General features: G+C 34.6%; 5 protein-coding genes across 6 annotated transcripts; 2 read left to right on the top strand and 3 right to left on the bottom strand.

Moving 5' to 3' along the window:
* Nucleotides 1-11: 11 nt before the first annotated feature.
* LOC117231543 (actin-related protein 10) lies at nucleotides 12-1,652 on the bottom strand. The gene is made up of 5 exons (XM_033490084.1): nucleotides 1,500-1,652; nucleotides 1,275-1,427; nucleotides 889-1,173; nucleotides 537-816; nucleotides 12-456 (listed from the first exon to the last, which is right to left on the bottom strand). Exons 1-5 carry the CDS (start codon nucleotides 1,577-1,579, stop codon nucleotides 121-123), a joined length of 1,134 nt encoding a protein of 377 aa, XP_033345975.1. The 5' UTR covers nucleotides 1,580-1,652; the 3' UTR covers nucleotides 12-120.
* A 308-nt stretch (nucleotides 1,653-1,960) lies between these two features.
* Nucleotides 1,961-3,122, bottom strand: LOC117231311 (26S proteasome non-ATPase regulatory subunit 8). Its single transcript, XM_033489657.1, has 3 exons — nucleotides 2,977-3,122; nucleotides 2,723-2,795; nucleotides 1,961-2,639 (listed from the first exon to the last, which is right to left on the bottom strand). The coding sequence occupies exons 1-3, from the start codon at nucleotides 3,103-3,105 to the stop codon at nucleotides 2,020-2,022; spliced, it is 822 nt and encodes a 273-aa protein (XP_033345548.1). The 5' UTR covers nucleotides 3,106-3,122; the 3' UTR covers nucleotides 1,961-2,019.
* A 451-nt stretch (nucleotides 3,123-3,573) lies between these two features.
* On the top strand, nucleotides 3,574-6,581 carry LOC117231394 (elongation factor 1-gamma). Its single transcript, XM_033489797.1, has 8 exons — nucleotides 3,574-3,713; nucleotides 3,840-3,989; nucleotides 4,258-4,321; nucleotides 4,395-4,537; nucleotides 4,752-5,054; nucleotides 5,131-5,436; nucleotides 5,524-5,676; nucleotides 5,756-6,581. Exons 1-8 carry the CDS (start codon nucleotides 3,702-3,704, stop codon nucleotides 5,909-5,911), a joined length of 1,287 nt encoding a protein of 428 aa, XP_033345688.1. The 5' UTR covers nucleotides 3,574-3,701; the 3' UTR covers nucleotides 5,912-6,581.
* Nucleotides 6,582-6,669: 88 nt separating this feature from the next.
* On the bottom strand, nucleotides 6,670-8,234 carry LOC117231396 (probable 39S ribosomal protein L49, mitochondrial). Its single transcript, XM_033489808.1, has 3 exons — nucleotides 7,936-8,234; nucleotides 7,095-7,275; nucleotides 6,670-7,009 (listed from the first exon to the last, which is right to left on the bottom strand). The coding sequence occupies exons 1-3, from the start codon at nucleotides 8,038-8,040 to the stop codon at nucleotides 6,735-6,737; spliced, it is 561 nt and encodes a 186-aa protein (XP_033345699.1). The 5' UTR covers nucleotides 8,041-8,234; the 3' UTR covers nucleotides 6,670-6,734.
* LOC117231393 lies at nucleotides 8,203-17,801 on the top strand. Of its 2 annotated transcripts, XM_033489796.1 has the most exons (9): nucleotides 8,203-8,325; nucleotides 8,394-8,642; nucleotides 9,005-9,126; nucleotides 9,984-14,240; nucleotides 14,329-14,404; nucleotides 14,826-15,088; nucleotides 15,176-15,331; nucleotides 15,469-15,782; nucleotides 15,872-17,801. In XM_033489796.1, the coding sequence occupies exons 4-9, from the start codon at nucleotides 10,008-10,010 to the stop codon at nucleotides 17,448-17,450; spliced, it is 6,621 nt and encodes a 2,206-aa protein (XP_033345687.1). In that variant the 5' UTR covers nucleotides 8,203-8,325; nucleotides 8,394-8,642; nucleotides 9,005-9,126; nucleotides 9,984-10,007; the 3' UTR covers nucleotides 17,451-17,801. The 2 variants fall into 2 exon arrangements, with proteins under 2 accessions (XP_033345687.1, XP_033345686.1); XM_033489795.1 differs by lacking the exons at nucleotides 8,203-8,325; nucleotides 8,394-8,642; nucleotides 9,005-9,126 and having other exon boundaries at nucleotides 9,957-14,240.
* The last annotated feature ends 291 nt before the right edge of the window (nucleotides 17,802-18,092 follow it).

Genomic DNA, 18,092 nt, shown 5'->3' with positions numbered 1-18,092 from the left:
TAAGTAAGAAATAAGGAATAAATAAAGTTGTTACATTTTATATACATATATAAATACAAGCATTAAAATACGCTCTTTTTGTTACAAAAAAGATATCACTTTATTGATTTAGGCAATGTATTAGGTTTCGCAGACAGATGATTCGTCTCTCTGATTATCTATCAAACTGACCCAATCTGGAACTCTATCAAGTTTCAAATAATTCTCTTTTGTCAGACATCTCAGTGGCAGATCTACAGTTCCATATATAGCACCGCCTAGCCATGCTGTGTAATTTGGTTTACTGGGTGCAGTATGAAACATAAATGTTCGAATTTTCAACTTTTCTGAATAAAGATTACTTTTTACAAGTGTTAAAAGCTCAGATTTAAGACGACTTGCAAAGCCTTTTGCCATTGTTGTGCCACCAATTAAAAGTATGTTTTCTGCTAAAGTTCGTCTAATGTCTATTGGACACTATAATAAAAAATGCACTTCCTTAAACCCAGATTGAAGAAAACAAAAAATTTTAATATTTGTATATGTTAAAGTTATACCTGAACAATAGCATCTAGAATCATTGTAGGTATACTGAGATTATCATTATCCCTTTCCCATAGTACTTCAAATGCTTTTTCTCTAACTTCACCAGGTATATTAATACTTTTAATACCAGGGTATTTAACTGCTGGAGGAGGCTCAGGAGCATGTGCTGTTCCTAATTTAGATGATCTTTCCATAGTGGTAACAAAACACGTTCTTACTTTTATATCTTCTACATGCTTCTCTGTGATATTTACATTAGGATATATCTTCCTTAGAAATTTCATCAAACGCCTGCTCCAAAAATATGAATGTTATCAAATAAGTGACATTAATACAATATTAATTATTAAATATTTAACTGACTCATGTACAACTTGACCACCCAAAGGAAGAGCCTGCCATGCCTTTAGAACTGGTTCACCCTCATAAATAGGAATTAATGTAGCTTCCTTATATCCAACGTCCAAAACTAAAGCTGAATTGATACCCAGGGTGCTGACAGTTGCTAAATGAGTAGGTAATAACATCAATGATCCGATTTCAAAGTGCCTAAATAATACTTTAACCAATGTGTTCCTAAATTGTGTAGGAGCTAATAAGGATTCTAAAATTACAATCCTTGCATCCTTTGGACTTATTACAACGTGCCTGTGTCAAAAGATATAATACTAATTAGACAAACTAAACTAAATAGACATTAAAATAAATATGATAAAACAAAAATGACGTGTCAAATGTATAGTCCGTACCTGAAGAATATGGCATGAAGGAATTCGACGAGTAATTGATACAAATCCTCCGTATCTTTGTAATCGTAAATTCTGCGGAGTTCTCTAGTTTCTGGACACTTAATTTCCGTTCTTATTATACCGCGTGGAGTAGGTTCGCCCGCGTAACCAAATCTATTTCCAAATTATGTATTAGTAAATATTAACATATTAGAATTCTTTTTGCGTAAAAATAAATGCACGTACTTTGTGTATGCGCTACCAATATCGAATATCACCATTTGCTTGTCCGAAAGAAATCGGAGGCCTTCATAACTACGAAGCATTTTGACAGATTGTTTCTTTCCGTTATATCCCGTTATACTATTGTAACATAACCTAGAAGGGCATTAATCTAATATTAAAATAGTACGAATATTATACAAATATAAATCAATTGGGAAAACCGTTAAACGTTTAGATTGACAGATGTTTCTATCTTTATTTGTACTTAATGTTAGAAAGAAACATAAAAATTACAAGTGATTGTAAACTTCCCTTTACATTTAAAGTTTGATCAAGAGAATATGTGATTTATTACTCAAAACATAAAAAAAAAAGTTTCCTATCTTTGGATATTTTTTGTTTTTATGTACTTAAAATTATCATTATCTATGTATTTGTATATTTATTATTATTCTTCATTATTTGTAATAATAAACCATTAATTTGTAATAATTATATGACAAACTTTATTTATTTATAAAATACAGAAAAATTCATATATTTAAACAATCATTTCAAGTTCTCTTGCATAGTCAATTGCTAATGTAGCCAAATCTGCACTGGGAATTGGTTCTTCAGTTTTCTTTTCACTAGTTGTACTAAAGTAAAAGTAATCATCTTTCGCTAAATTCCAGTTCTTTTTTGCCGCGAATGCTTTCATATCTGCCTCAGAATTCAAGTTCAACATCCTCGAGGCATCTTGTATAGAGATTTTATCATATGCACTTTCCATACATGCTCCTATTTCATCCCGAACAGTATTTAATAAAATATCTATGAAAAAATTGTAAGATGCTGCGGGTACATTGCCTTTTGCTAAGAATATCTTGTTATATGAACCTTCCATTAAATATTGTTCTAAACTCAAAGGATGTCTGATATAAACATTAGATTGTATTTGATCGGAAGGCAATAGTTCTAATTCTGTGTGAAATTCGGCCACACGATTCTGAGACAGTAAGAATAAGAGATTTAAACCAAGAAGATGGTATTTATATGCAGACTCCATTAATCCTGATTTGTAATCAAAATAGTAACACTTTAATTGTGCCATATAACGTTCAAAAGAAGGTATATCTTCGGTTACTATACTCCATTGTGCACCAATTTCTAAAATATCACCTGTAATCATAATTAAATATAATAATAATGATAAAACTTTAGTAAATATTTCCTTTCAAAATTGTATGTATATTAATACCTACGAGCTATAAGTAATTCATTTTGACTAGCTGTGTTATTAGATGTTGGCAGAAACATCAAATGTGTAAGACCAACCTATAGAAATTAATTGTTTAATAATTAAAATGTACTATTAGAATAATTAAAATGTATTACGCAGTCAAAATACGATGACAACACACTTTTGACAGCATAAGCAAGGTTATATTGATGTCGCTTACATATTGAAAATGTTAAAAATACTTTCAAATAACTTTATGTATTTTATATAGATCACCTTTAATTGATTAAGTAATTCACCACATTTCTTCAAATTACACGGACTCGCCGCCCATTCTTCTTTCAAGTTTTTATATACAGGAACAACATCCTTCAACGCTGCCATTTTTGGATACACTGCAATCATACAGTATAAATTCTATATAGATACTCATCACTAAAAAAAAACTAAGATTCAAGAAAATAAATTCAAATTATTTATTAATTTTATGGACAGAATACATATAACAAAAATTCGATCATATAAATTGAACTTTATGTATAATTTATTGCTATTTTATATATTTAAAAAGTTAATATTAATTTAAAAGTTTAATAGTCAATATGTAAACATTTGGAAAAATTCTTGATAAGCAAATTATTTATAAAAGAAATATTCAACTGTTTCACAACAGATACAAAGTATAAACTTTTAGATAATAGGAATAATGTATTTAATTAATTATCACTGATAGAAACATACAGTTTATAATTAACATTAAATTAGTATCAAGATAAAAGAAATTTATATTAACTATGAAATTGAACCAGAAATATTTCTCTTATCCTAATTCCGATGTTTCGAGTTAATTGACAATTTCCAAAATATTTCATGAAAGTAGAAAAATGCGCGCGTTGTGGCTACGTCTTAAGGTCAATATCTATTGCTGTGCAGGGACTTGATGTACTTGAGAGAAACGATCTTTACCGGCCTTCAACTTCCTCTTCCCGTAACTGGATATAATGGCGTCTGGAGTAAGTTTGTCTCATGTAATTCGAACTACTAAACATCGTCATTATGATGAACAAATAGAAACATGAGTCTCGTCAGAAATGGAACTTAACGTGGTAATCAACTAATGGAGTCTCGATTTATTTCAGACACTTTACACGTACCCGGAAAACTTCAGAGCTTACAAGGTGCTCATTGCAGCTCAATATTCCGGTGCCCAAGTCAATATCGCATATGATTTCGTTTTCGGCGAAACAAATAAAACTGAAGCATTTTTAAAGAAGTTCCCACTGGGCAAGGTAGGGCTACCTTTAATTTTACATATTTTCATCCTTTATTTATGTTACGTCTTTCTTGATAAACCAGCTGGTATGTTTTCTATAGAAACATTAACAGATGAATGTTTTGTATTAGATTGTGTAAGAAATTATTATTAGAACATTAATTTTTGAATCCTGTGTTATTTGATTTATTTCTATCTTATTTAAATAATTGTGTTATTTTGTTGGTTTTTATTTTCCAGTTATTTATCAGAGATTTAACGATACATATTATTTTTTATCTTAGGTTCCAGCATTTGAAACATGCGATGGAAAATGTATCACAGAAAGCAATGCAATTGCTTACTATGGTAAGCTCATATAATATGATATTTGTATAAATGATGTTATTTGGTATATAATAAGAATTTTTATTTCTTACAGTGGCTAATGACCAGTTAAGAGGCAAAACTGATCTTGAACGTGCAGAAATCATCCAATGGTTTGGATTTGCAGATTCTGAAATCCTTCCTGCTAGTTGTGCATGGGTGTTCCCATTGCTTGGAATTATGCCATATCATAAACAGGTATGAATAAATTAATTTTTTGTAAATTCTCCATCAAAGGCAGAAATGATTGAATGTTCTAATTATTTTTGTAACTCAAGGAGATATATAAGTATTAGCATATTATTAAATGCATATGATTCTTACATATGTATCAAACAATATGCATACAAATTTAAATTCTTCTTTATAGCTTTTACAATCGAAAGTAAGTGATTTATGATAAAAATTACAGAATGTAGAACATGCTAAGGATGATGTGAAGAAAGCACTGACTGCCCTTAATTCTCATTTACTTACACGTACTTATTTAGTTGGAGAACAATTGACATTAGCAGATATTAGTGTAGCTATGACATTACTTCATTTATATCAGTATATTCTGGACCCAAATCTACGTAAACCGTACCAGAATGTGAATCGATGGTTCCAAACTGTCATACATCAGCCTGAGTCAATAGCTGTAATTGGTCTCTTTAAATTGGCTGAGAAAACTCTTGAGTATGATCCAAAGAAATTCGCAGAAACTCAAGGAAAAGTTTGTATTATTTCTTTTATTATTTCATAAAAATGCCTATGTGTAATATTATAGCAACAAATTATAACGTTTATAGTCTTCAAAGAAAGAGAAAAAGGAGAAGGAAAAGGAAAAGGAAAAAAAAGAATCAAAAGAAACAAAAGAGTCTAAGAAGGAAGCCGTCGAAGAACTGGATCCGGCAGATGCTGCTTTAGCCGCTGAACCTGTAACCCGAAATCCTTTTGACGCATTACCTAAAGGCACTTTTGATCTTGATGATTTTAAAAGATTCTATAGTAACGAAGACGAACTAGAGTCTGTACTTTACTTCTGGCAAAAGTTCGATTCGGAACATTATAGTATTTGGCTTGGCGAATACAAATATAACAATGAACTAACAAAGGTAAAACAGGAATGTTTAAATAAGAACAGCATCATATTTTTTATTATGTCTCTGCATTTTGATATATTTTTTATTTATTTTTTACAGGTTTTTATGTCTTGCAATCTCATAAGTGGAATGTTTCAACGATTAGACAAAATGCGAAAAGCCGCATTTGCGAGCGTCTGTCTCTTCGGTATGGAAAATGACAGTAGCATTAGTGGTATTTGGATTTGGCGCGGACACGATCTTGCTTTCACGGTTGGTGCTTTTCTTTGTAACGTTTATTATATTTTTGTAATTTTACAATTCCAAATAACAATCACATTTTTTAAAACAGTTGTGTCCAGACTGGCAGGTAGATTACGAATCATACACTTGGACTAAGTTAGATGTAACTAAAGAAGAAACAAAACAACTGGTTAAACAGTACTTCGTTTGGACCGGTACTGATAAGGAGGGACGTAAATTTATTCAGGGAAAAATTTTCAAGTAAAAATTTGCCATATGCTTATTATTAAACAGAACACTTTGTTCGCATGAAATAAACGTAAAAAATCTGATAAAATATTATCAAAGTTTACATGCAAACCCTTAGAATCCTGTATTGAAATAAGGTGATTTACAGAAAGAAAAGAATGTTCCTTTCCATAGGTCACTATTCTAACAACTTGATGCCTTTACCTTTTAAGTTTATATCGCGTTTATATTGAAATATCATTCTAAAATTAATTTTAACGCACTTTTTTCAGTATTTGGATTTATTCTAACATCGTACGAATATCGTTAATTTTGCAATGAAATACGATGGAGATAATGTATCACTTCGGCATATATATTCATAGAAATTCCTTCTTCATACAACGCGTTAAATTATTTAATTTATAAATTGCTTTTAATGTATGTCATAAACAACAGTAATTTAATAGTACTTAAGAAGTTACTTTGTTCATTTGTTATTGTTTAATAAAAAAGCATATAGCATGATTTTTTATAGAAACAGAAAAATTATGAATACACTATACACTTAAGTATGCTGCTATACGTACTATAATTCATCTTCCATATACTAGTTTGTGTGAACTATAGTTTCAAATATAATGCATATTTTTACAAAAAATGAAGTTGTTGATTTTTCGACTATTACAATAAATTTCTATATTTCACACACTTTGTATTGATATTTAAATATCAAATATTCTAAAAGAGCACAAAGATCGTTTCAATTATTTATTTTCAAGATTCAACAAATAATTACAATAACAAAATGTTCTTTATATTATATTTACAAAAAATCGCTTGTTTACAAGTTATAATATTTAAAACCCTTTTTCATCCATCCATTCTTTAACAATATCTACATAATCTCCTCTGAATACAATTTGTCCCAACAGTTCATTTGTACGAATACCAATTGGTCTGCATGCCTTTTTCTGTAAATATTGCTTTAATTCCGATTCTAATGCCCAAATATCTCCATGAATTTTACGAACCACAGTCAATCTTCGTAATCCCCGTTGACTAATTTCAAGATAAACAGGTTGCATATAATTTTTTGTACGTTGTATATAGTATGGATATTCATGTGGTTTGGCTATTAAATAATTAAATAAAATAGAAAATTTTATTATAAATTTTATTGTAACAGATATATTAATACATTACTGAAAACAACTTACCAACAGGTGGTTTCCACCCAGATGGATATTCCTTCTTTTCTAGGTGAGGAGTAGGTATGACTTTTGGTTTGAGTAAACGTTCTACATATTCCCATTCTTTTGGATCTTTTGATACTTCATAATCAGTATAGTTTGAAGGGTCTGTATATTTGGGTGAACTATTGTAGGAGCTCCATCTTTTCTACATATAACACAATATATTTCAGATAAAGTTTTTCATTAAAATTGAATCATACATAACGATTATTATGAGAAGTAAAATGATTTTTCCAATGATACATTATTGTTTAATATCGTTATTACGGTTATATAAATATTTGTAGGTCATTGTGTAAAACCAGATAAATAAAAATTTTATCACAAATATATATCAGCCTTCATTCCAAAGAAGTCTATGTTTCTAAATTTTACTAAATATGTTTTAATTTATCTCATACATTTTTCTTCAGAATAATATGGCGTACATCTCATTTTGCACAATATTTTCATCTCCAACAGATTTTGCTATTCAACATTTATTTCAGAATATCCATTAATCTTTACGTTCCTATCTTTCAAACAATAGAGATTTACAACAAAATTTCGCAAACGCAAAAATACCTTGTTGATCTATGTACGAGCGTTCCTGACATTAGAAAAAAAGAGCAAAACAAAATTCCTCAAAGATAAAAGTAAATAAAAACCGCAGACATAAATACCTCGCGTGACTTGGGTCTAGCATGGCCCTTCGTTGCTTTATCTCTAAAGTAATCATTATGGAAACGTATAAGAGCTTTCGCGGGAGCTTATCATAATATTATTCCTAATATTATTCTCAATAAACTACATTAACGTAAAATACCTGAGTAATAACTGGCAAAACTCCGTTTGATGAATAAAGTTCATTAGAATAAGAGAGGATAATCGTGGAAAGTTTCGAGCGTGTGAAAAGTCGAAGGGCAGCCATTTTGACTTGAGTAAATAAGGGTCGGTGGCCGCCATTGGTGCGCACGGGCGCGTCTTCCTTTTCGTTCTCGTGCCAGATCGGATATTTCCCAGCGACGCGCTCGTATTTCTACCGTTTTTCGTTCTCAGTAGAAGGATCATCTCGGTCGGTCTCGATCCTAATAGACGAACGTGTCATTGAGCGATCGTGATTCTGTAAAATTCGCCAAATAACGCGGGGTTAAGTTATCAGAAATAGTATATAGATTTCGAAGTGCCGCGTTGTTCCAAATTTCGCTGGAGTATTGTCAGTATATATCATACTTTTTTCGACTAGTTTTTCGGTTTGTTAGTAAGTATAAGTTTTTTGTTAAGCGAACGTGCAGCGGAAACGGGGTTGCGTAAAGCTAGAAGGGTGGAATTCATTGAAAATAACTGGATGAATTAGCACGAATGGACTATGGACCTGGGAGAGGTCGCGTGTTCTACCGTCAGGTGGCGGTAGCCTCAAAACAGTGGGACATCGTATAGACACCCTGCAACGGGACTGTGTTTTTCACAGGATTGTTTTCCGCGTTTTCCCGCAAAAACCACGCTCTTTTACTGTGATTTTTCGTTCCAGAGGTAAGTACAATCGACGAATCGAGTATCGAAATTATAAATTCTCTGGATAACCTCTTAATAAGCCTGCAGTAAACCTTGGAAATCTTGAATCGGGTCCGACCTTTTGTTTATTCGTGGCGATTTTTTCGCGATGATTTGTTGCGTGATTTTTGATGATTCTCGCCCGCTTAAACCCCAATTTTTATCATGGGCAGTTAATATGTGATCCGTTCTTTCCGCCGAGGCGAAATTTTGTAGGATCCGTTAGGTGATTGTTGAGATATCGTGGTAAATATTTCAAAGTGATATTCCCTGACCGAGAAGAGGCGCTCCGTGTATCCGTGTAAATGCAAAGTTTGTCACGTAATTTTTCTGACCGCCAGGGCCGCATCTATCAACCCCACTATCCGACCGGCCGCTCACCTACTCACATCTAAGACGAATTATGTAGTTTTTCCACTTGGTATACAGTCAATTTGTTCCTGTCTTGCTTAAAAGAGGAAAGGTATATTTTTTTCATTTATAATTTTATCCTTTTTGCCGCGCGCGCGCGCTTTTGTGTATGTGTGTGCGTGTGTGGGTGTGCGTGCGTGCGTGTGTGCGCGCGCGCGAGCACGCGCGCGTGTGTGTGGGGAGAGAGAGAGAGAGAGAGAGAGAGAGAGAGCAACTGTAAAAAGTATTCGTATACTATTGTATTTATTATAGTATTTATATAATAATTAATTGACTTCAAATGTATTAAATTCCATGTTATTTGATTGTACTTTTGTATGGCTACAAAAATTTAATACTATGGAATTAAATGTGGAACCTGATAAAAGAATGCTTTATTGGAAAGTAGGGGTGCATACAAATATTTTTTATAGTTGCTATATATATATATATATATATATATATATATATATATATTCAACAGCTGCAAAAAGTATTTGCATATCACTGTATTTATTACAGCGTTTGTATATTAATTAATTAGATCCATGTATATTAAATTTCATATTATTTTGTAACATTTTTACATAATTCGAAAAATTTGATACCTAATAAAAGAATATTTCATTGGAGGATAATGGTATGTGTAAATACTTTTTATTGCCATTGTATAAATATTTTTTGGATAGAAAAAGAGATAGAGTTAACTTTTAATTCAATGTTTTGATCATTTCTTTAAAGATGGAAATATATAGTAATCTTTCAGAGTACAATATTATAAATAAATCCAAGATTTCTTTTCACTTTTAAAATATATATTGTTTTATTAATAGGAGAATTGACAAATTACTCTGAATGCTACAATGGTAATAGCAATTATCATTTGATCAGTAACCTGCTTGCAATTTCATATTATGAATGAAATTGCAGGAGCCCAATGTGGGTGGAAGTGAGATGGCATCCAGGGAAAAGAAACCCTTAGCGCCTTCCAAAGCAAAACAGAAGGCGAATAATGATTCTGGCTTGCCATCGAATGAAATTAAAAGTAGAAAAGGCAAAACTTTGTCGAATCTAAAGCAACAGCAACTTGCACGGGACATAATAGAGGCTGTGGCGACTGGTAGTCAACTTCCTCCAAAATTAGAGGCAACCCTTCCACGTAAAAAGGTTCTCAGGAATCTTAAACGTAAACAAAAGCTAAGAGTAACAAAGGCCAATTTAATTAAGTCAAAAGTTACAAGGAAGGTGACCAGTAGAAATTTATGCAGAATAACTTCTGATATTAAGAAGGGTGTGAGAGCTAAAAGAGCCAAATTATCGGAAGAAAACAGTGCTAAGACATCTGATATCAACACAAAAACTTTAGAGAATCACATAAACGAAGCAGAGGGTGAAAGTATAGGGACAGAAGGAGGTAATAGAAGTGCCAAGAACAATCTCAGGACTAAAAAGACCAAGTTTATACCAAAAAGTAGCGAATTGGAGAGTGAGGACATTGTGGACAAAGATACAGATTCAGTTGCTGGATCCAGTACCAAGAGTAGTCCAAAACTTAATAGGAAGGGTAGAAGCTTGGAAAATTTAGATTCTTTACCTAGGGGTGTTAAATCAACCAAATTTTCGGGATTTAAAAGGAATAGTATCAAAGAGAAAGACACTTTCATAAAGTCAGAAGGTGATATTAAATATACAAAAGGAAGAAAGAGTACCAGGGATATAGATTGCACTAATATAAGAGTTTCAAAGTCACTTCTGGACACCAAGAGTTCTATAGATCTTACCATAGACGAAGTGATAGCTTCAATGTTGAGCGACTCAGAAATAGATAATCAGCAAGGAATAACAGAGAAAATAGAAGGGAAAGTAACAAGGAGGAAAAAGATGTTGGTAGAAGAGAATATAGTCCCGGATATTGAGATAAAAAAAGAACCAGACAGTGAAGATATCAAAATTACTTCTGATGGGGAGAATCTGGAAACAGAATCTGTTCAAAGTGCAATTCAATTGAGGAAAAGGTCGAACGCATCGATTAGTCAAAGAAGTTTGCGGAATGGCAAGTTACGACAGGCGGATTCTGTTATCTCTACCGATTTGGAGCTTAAAAAACGTCGAAGATTGAATTCGGATGACCCTGTTAGTTCGGAAGTTTCCATGGATAATATCGCAGATAGTAATATCGATACCGAATCTTGTTTTTCTGAATCTAGCGGTAACGATTCTCAGACGGTTATGGTATCAACTAAAGATGAACTTTGCTTAAAACAAGAAACACTAAAAAATTTCGAAGACAGTTCGCAAATTGTATCGGAAATAGAAAATAATAACAATAGTGATAGAGTAGATAGGACAACCGAGATTGGACCTACTCTTCGTTCGAAAACTAAAGCCAAAAGTACCGAGATCGAAATAAAAAATGACAATACCAAAGGCGAATATACACGAATAATACCGAAAAACGCGGAAGTGCAAGAAGAGTTGAAAAAAACGAGTAATTTAGATCAAGTTAGGAAAGATAATATTTTAGCGAAACTTTCTGACAAATCTAAGGGTCGAAGAAGTAGTTTAAACATAGATATGAAGAAGACGGTCAATTCGTTTTATGGTACGGATAAGTCGGACGGTAATCCGAAGTCTCAGATAGATCAAATGATAGAAAATATCAAGCTTACGATCGCCAAATCTATCGAGAGTAAAATCTTTGGGCCGGAGAAGGGTCTCGGATTGAATAAAAATTTTGAAATACCAAAAATCGAGGAGATAATTGCACCGCTGAGCGCGGAGTCGCAGAAATTAGGGTTGGAGGACAATACAGACGAGGATAAGTCTACTATTTCCAAGAATGAGATTAAATCGGACAATTCAGAAAATTCAGTGGCTGAACTGAAGCCAAAAGTGGCCGATACTGCCAAAGAAATTGAAAAACTAGTCATGGGTGATATTGAACTAACTGAAACACATTCTCAGAACGTACAAGAGAGCGATTCTTCTGACAATGATGCAAGCTGCAACCCTCATAATGCTTCTGAAGCAGGTTCTGTACAGATAACAGAGAAAAATGATAGCACCTGCAAAGCTATGAATCAACAGGAGGAATCGAATGATAGTTCTAATTCGGCAGAATTAGAGTCTAAAAAGGACGTGGAACAAGTTATAGACGATCAAATAAAGGCTTTGGATGATGGTAAAAGATCTGGTCTTAGCAAAAAATCTCCGAAAATAACGGATAAAGGTCATCTCGAAAACAACGAAACTGTTAAAAAATTAGGTAGAGTATTAAATAGAATAGCCCAAAAGTCTGAAAACTGTGAAGAGTCTTTGGAGACCTCCAGTAAACTTGTTTCTGAGGAAACTGCTTCGAATGACGAGTCACCTAAGAACGAATCGACAAATAAAGCGGCTAGCTTAGAATCTTCAATTGTTTGCACGGTAATCGTGTCGAAGCAGGTACAAGAAGAAGTTACAGAAGAGGAAGCAAAAACAGATCAAACAATCGAAGATGAGGCCAAGATTTCTGCAAATGTGGAATCTGATGATGTAGAGACTTTAGAAAGTATCTCTAAGGAAGTAGAAAGATTGGTAGCAGAGGATCAATCTAGCAATCAACTGCAAACGAGCATGAACGAAATACAATACAGGCAAGAATCAGCAAGCAAAACTACAACAGACATTTCTCCATTACCTAGTACGTTACGTATCACAGATATTGAAAAACAGAAAATAAGTCTTGCCAAAGTGGATGAATCAGAAAATAGCGATGCACAGAATAAACCCGAGGTAATAGAGAATACCAAAGAAATTGAAAAATCTGAAGAAAGCGTGTCAGAAGCAACACAAGTTGCAAAGAAGGACAAGAATAATTGCAGAGTACCACCTACTTCCGATTCCACAACGAACTTTAAATGCACCGCCAGTCCTGTTTCTAGCGATGCGTGTAATCCTATCGAAGATATAAAAAAAGATATAGATGAGAATGAAAAGGACGAGAAATGTAAATCGAGTAATGATACAGATAACAATAACGCTGGTAATAATAATACTGAGAAAAAAGTAATTTCGTTAAAGGATAATTCAGAGAATAATGATACAACTATAGTAAAGGAAGAAATAGAAATATCAGACAATAGCGTGGAAGAGCAAAAATCTGCTGGCGATGATAACAAGAAACGAGTATTAAGAGCTCGCGATAAAACGAAAAAGCTCGAAAAGGGACAAGCATCTTGTAACAAAGAACGCATCGAAGGTGCTCCAAAAATTAAAACGGAAGAGGAAAGTTCTCAAATATTGCAGAGTTCTCATAATGAGGAAGATACCCTTAATGAGGATTTGGAAGAAAAGGCTCGTGAAATGATCACAAACGACATAGATGATTCTCAGAACAGCACTGAAACAGATACTATCGAGTTAGAACGTCAAGCTCGCACTAGACGCAGCAGGGAGGTGAAGAAACGCAAAGAGGATCAATTAAATGCTTTAAAAAATAAACGACCAAAACGGGAAATACGGAGATACGATCAACAGAATAAGGAGGAGACACTATTGGACAATGAGGTAGCAAAGATCAATGAGAACAATCGATCCTTTTTAAACAAATATGAAAACGGAACAGAATGTGCCACAAATTTCAGAGGTTTCTCAGAAGGAGTTAGGGGAAGTTTGGAAAAATGTCAGGACAGTACAGATAGTATTAGAAGCAAATCAGAAAATGACTTAATTATCACGAAAAAGCCTAGTAAAAAGAGATGCGAGAACAGATTATCTCGAAATTTATCTGAGAACCATGTGACCAAGCAGTCAGGGAATATAGACATTCTGAATGCCGATTGTAAACCTGTAAAAACACCAGAAACATCACAGAAAGATTCTGATGAGACATCTACGTCTGGTGAATCCTCTAGCAGCATTAATATTACTCCAAAGATTTTGGAAACACCAGAAGACAAGGCGAAAAAAGAGTCGATTCTGAGACTTCTTGGTTTGGAATCTCTGGAGAAGGCTGCTGAGCGGTTGAGCCATCAAAAGGCCAAAAAGGAACAGTACACAGGTACCCTGAAAACTGTAATCCGTGTTCAGAAAGAAAAGGAGAAAGACAAGAGGCGATCAAGATCACCATTGAAAATGGTGTTGAAACAGGGTCGTGGAGATGGCGAAGGAGATTCACCTGAGAATTTTTACACTATTCAGAAGGAGGTATGTTTTATACAAATGTGATAAATTAATATACATTGAATAAGATGAACTTAATCATTTACTTATCATATTGCTTTTTATTTTTCAGTTTGGAACCAGTGGTTGGGGAGATAGCAGTTCTGGTGCGAACCGAAAGTTCTCTACTAACCACAGACACTCTTGCGGTAATCCTGGTTGCGGGAATAACTACATTCTTAATCATTCCTTGTCCTTCTGCTTAAAACACACGTTCTCGTCATTGTGAAAAGAACCGCTTGATATTTTTTTTAACGGATTGCTCTTGCTTATTATAGCACGATTATTTCCTTAATCGCGATGTTGTTACTATCTAGTATCAAGCAGTTCTTTAATTCATAAATCACCTAAAAAAAAGGATCCCGCAAATCATAACAACTATATAGTCTTCTATAACAAGCATGTTACTTTACGCTACTGCTTCAACATTAATTATATTTATTCTCTAACTTTCCTATTATCTTCCAATTAAGTTGCTCTCACTTCATCAAAGTATTAAATTAGAACATCAGATTTAATGTTGTATAGCTCTGTAATAATTGTGGATTATTTATTGTTTTGTCACAACAGATGAAGATAATGAAGACACAGCGCCGAAGGATCGTCAGTCTCTTGTTATTCCAGAGAAGTCCTCCTCTTTCTCTATTCATCCTGGACGCTTGTGCGCAGACGTCTGTTGTTACTGCTTTGGAAAATTCGGTTCTTTGGACACACCAATGCATCTTGCTCAAATGAAGTCCGATGAAAGACGGAAAAAGATTTTAATTATAGAAAGACATCTGAATAAGGATTCTTGCTTATGTGATGCTTGCTACCGTCATGTAGACAGAAAGGTGGAAGCTTGATTTATAAAATTTTCAGTATCATCTAATCGGTCTTTGAATATGTAATCTTATTATGTAAAATTTCTTGATGTTTAGGCAAATACAAGTCCAACAAATATGCAAACGAAGCCACAGAAACAACACAGACAACTCATGGTGTCCAAGTGCTCGGCCCGTGAATGTAGAGATGCTTCGCGACATCATGTCAAACGTCGATGGTTGCTCAAGATAAAAGCTGGTCTGCAAAAACAGGTTAGTGTACCAGTATAAGTCGGTAAAAAAATAATGCAATCTGAAGTTTAAAATCCAATTTTAATCAAACTTTCATACCTACAGTTACATTATTACTTTTTTTACAAATATTTGTGATAAATGTGTTTTCTATATAGGTGAACATTGATTGGGAATCGAGTCAACACACGTCCATGTCGTTCTGCGCTAGCCATTACTCGAAGATCGAACGATTCTTGACTTGTGCATTATGCAAACGTAGGTTGGCGAGAAACCACACTCATCAACTAGCTAATGCAGAGACTGAGGAATTGAATCAGTTGCTTGGACAACAAGGGATTCCTGTTATTCTGGCGGCCGGTACTTTCGCATGTAAATTGTGTAGATATTTCACACAGTTGCAGTTGAAGTATAAGGATGTAGAGAACATGAACACGAATCATAAGTCGTTCTTCAAGAGTTATCGGAAAAGGTATGGTTCCCTTGATACATCTACAAGATTTAATTTTTACTTTTATTATGTCTTTATATCTTTATCTTTTATTCTTTTTGTATGTTCAGAATCTTACACTATCACGACATTGAGGTTTTGGAAAACGAAGATGAAGATTCTTCTCAGAATCAGACTAAAGACAAAGACAAAGACAAGGACAAAAGGAAGAAAACCAAGTGTAGCACTCAACCTAAGACCGGAACTTCCAAGTCTCCGGATGGTACGACGAATTCCGCCTCTGAAAAATCTACTCCAGAACCCACCAAAAACGAGGAAGCGAGTTCCGAGATGGACAACGAAAACCGTACTGCGAAGACAAACTTGAACGACGAAAACGTCGGGATGGACGTGCAGTTCCTCGGTATTGAAAGCACCGTGGAGAAACTGAAGAAACGCAAGCTGCTTGATATGCACCCATACACAACATCAGATACAATGATATCTTGTGATAATCCCAACGAGGTTGTCGAGATCCTTGCAATGGACAAGGAGGTGACGCTAACCAGATTGCCAAAGAGGCCAAGGACGAATAATGACATCACACCGGTTGTACAGAGACTCGGTGCTAATCCTTCCATTAGTGTACGTACTCTTTTCCCTGGCGAGGAGGAGATGAACCTTCACGCCAATATAGAATTTACAAATGTTCGAGAAATAACGCCTCAAGGTTGGGAAAAGTGTGCCACTATGATACAATATGACAGAGACACGAAACTCCTCTGGCAAGAGCTACAGAGACCATACGGGAATCAGAGCTCGTTTCTCAGACATCTGATACTTCTGGAAAAATATTACAGATCTGGTGATTTGGTGTTAGCCCCGAATGCATCACGGAATGCCATTAATTACTCAACTTCTGTGCAGAATCGTCTAATATCGTACGAAGGTCCAGAGAAAATGGACGAGCCAATAATGGAACCGATTGCCTCAGAATATCACAATTCTCGTCGACTGAGTGGCGGCTACGTTCTCGAAAGGGATAAGCATTCTTTACCAAGCACAAGTACTCCTAAACAACCATCGTCCACCAGTACTACACAATCTATAAAAAGTAGTCCTCCTCGGGTTCTGAAGTTAAACCCTGGAGTGTCGATAATTAAGAAACCACCCCCTAATCTGCAACGACTAAACCTTCCATCTACCAGCGCCAACTCCGCGAACGGTAACGTGAAACGAAAGGACGGTCAAAAACTGCCAACTTCTTCTGGTGGTAAGGTGTTTCACTTAAGCGAGCCCGAGTTCAAACGATTGCAAAATCTAAAAAAACAGAAGCAACAAATGCTCACGGAGAAACAGTCAACCAGTTCAAACGGCGGGACAGGTAATTTGAGTTCTTCGGCAAACGTGAAGTCGGCGACGCAGTATCAAAAGGCGCAGATAGCTGCGCACACACAGTTTCAGAAGCATCTGAGAATGCAGCAGGAGATGCTGAGTCGGCAGAGCAGAAGTGACTTCGAGCCGTTAATATGCGACGTTCGCGCGTTGGCAAACGAGAATAGTCCGACGCAAAACTTACTGCACAACCTGAACCTACCGAAATCAATCCAGGTGACAACAAAGACGTCAAACCAGATTCCGATATTGCCAAAAATACCGAAGTCGCTGACGGTGATACCGCAAACGGTCACTAGACCAACCGAGAAATGAAACAAGTGGACAAATAGGGGTAAACAGTAAGTAAACAAATTATAGATGTTAATTCCTTCAGACGAGAGAATGTACACGAGGGTTCGTATCCGATCCTGAGTGAAAAGGAGAGTGTTTGTAAAATAAAATGGAAATGATCGGCAGAGCATGACGGACCAACTAGAGAGAATTGTTGATCGAATTTTGCGTTTCGATGCCGATCGCGGGAGATAAAGAAAAGTATTGAGGAAGTTTTGTGGAGGCTAGCTCACCGCGAGAAGCGACAATATTTGCCTTATAAGGATATAAAAAAGTGAAAAAAAATAAAAATTGAAAAGTGTACACGAAAGAAAAACTCTGCACTGCTCAAAAGAAAATACGGTTATACGATGAACGATCATACGTGTCATATTTTGCGTGTATTTGCATACGCGCATGCGTATATGTCGTGATAATATATATATATAGAAACATCATTTCAGTTTCGTCGGAAAAACGATACAACAGCGAAGAACAGAACATTAACTAAAATCGTTAACGATCTTGTACATTAACAACCAAAGCATCAGTGTGAAAAAAAATATGGCGAAACATGGTAAAAGACCTGTTTCCAAGGAAAAGTGCCTAAAAAAATGTATGTCGCGAACGAAGTCGTTAGTTTTT

Source organism: Bombus vosnesenskii, unplaced genomic scaffold (assembly GCF_011952255.1).
Source record: "Bombus vosnesenskii isolate JDL3184/JDL3185 unplaced genomic scaffold, Bvos_JDL3184-5_v1.1 scf7180000013272, whole genome shotgun sequence".
Lineage (NCBI taxonomy): Eukaryota > Metazoa > Arthropoda > Insecta > Hymenoptera > Apidae > Bombus > Bombus vosnesenskii.
The sequence above is the reverse complement of the archived record's forward strand: the minus strand, read 5'-3'. Positions and strand labels throughout refer to the sequence as shown.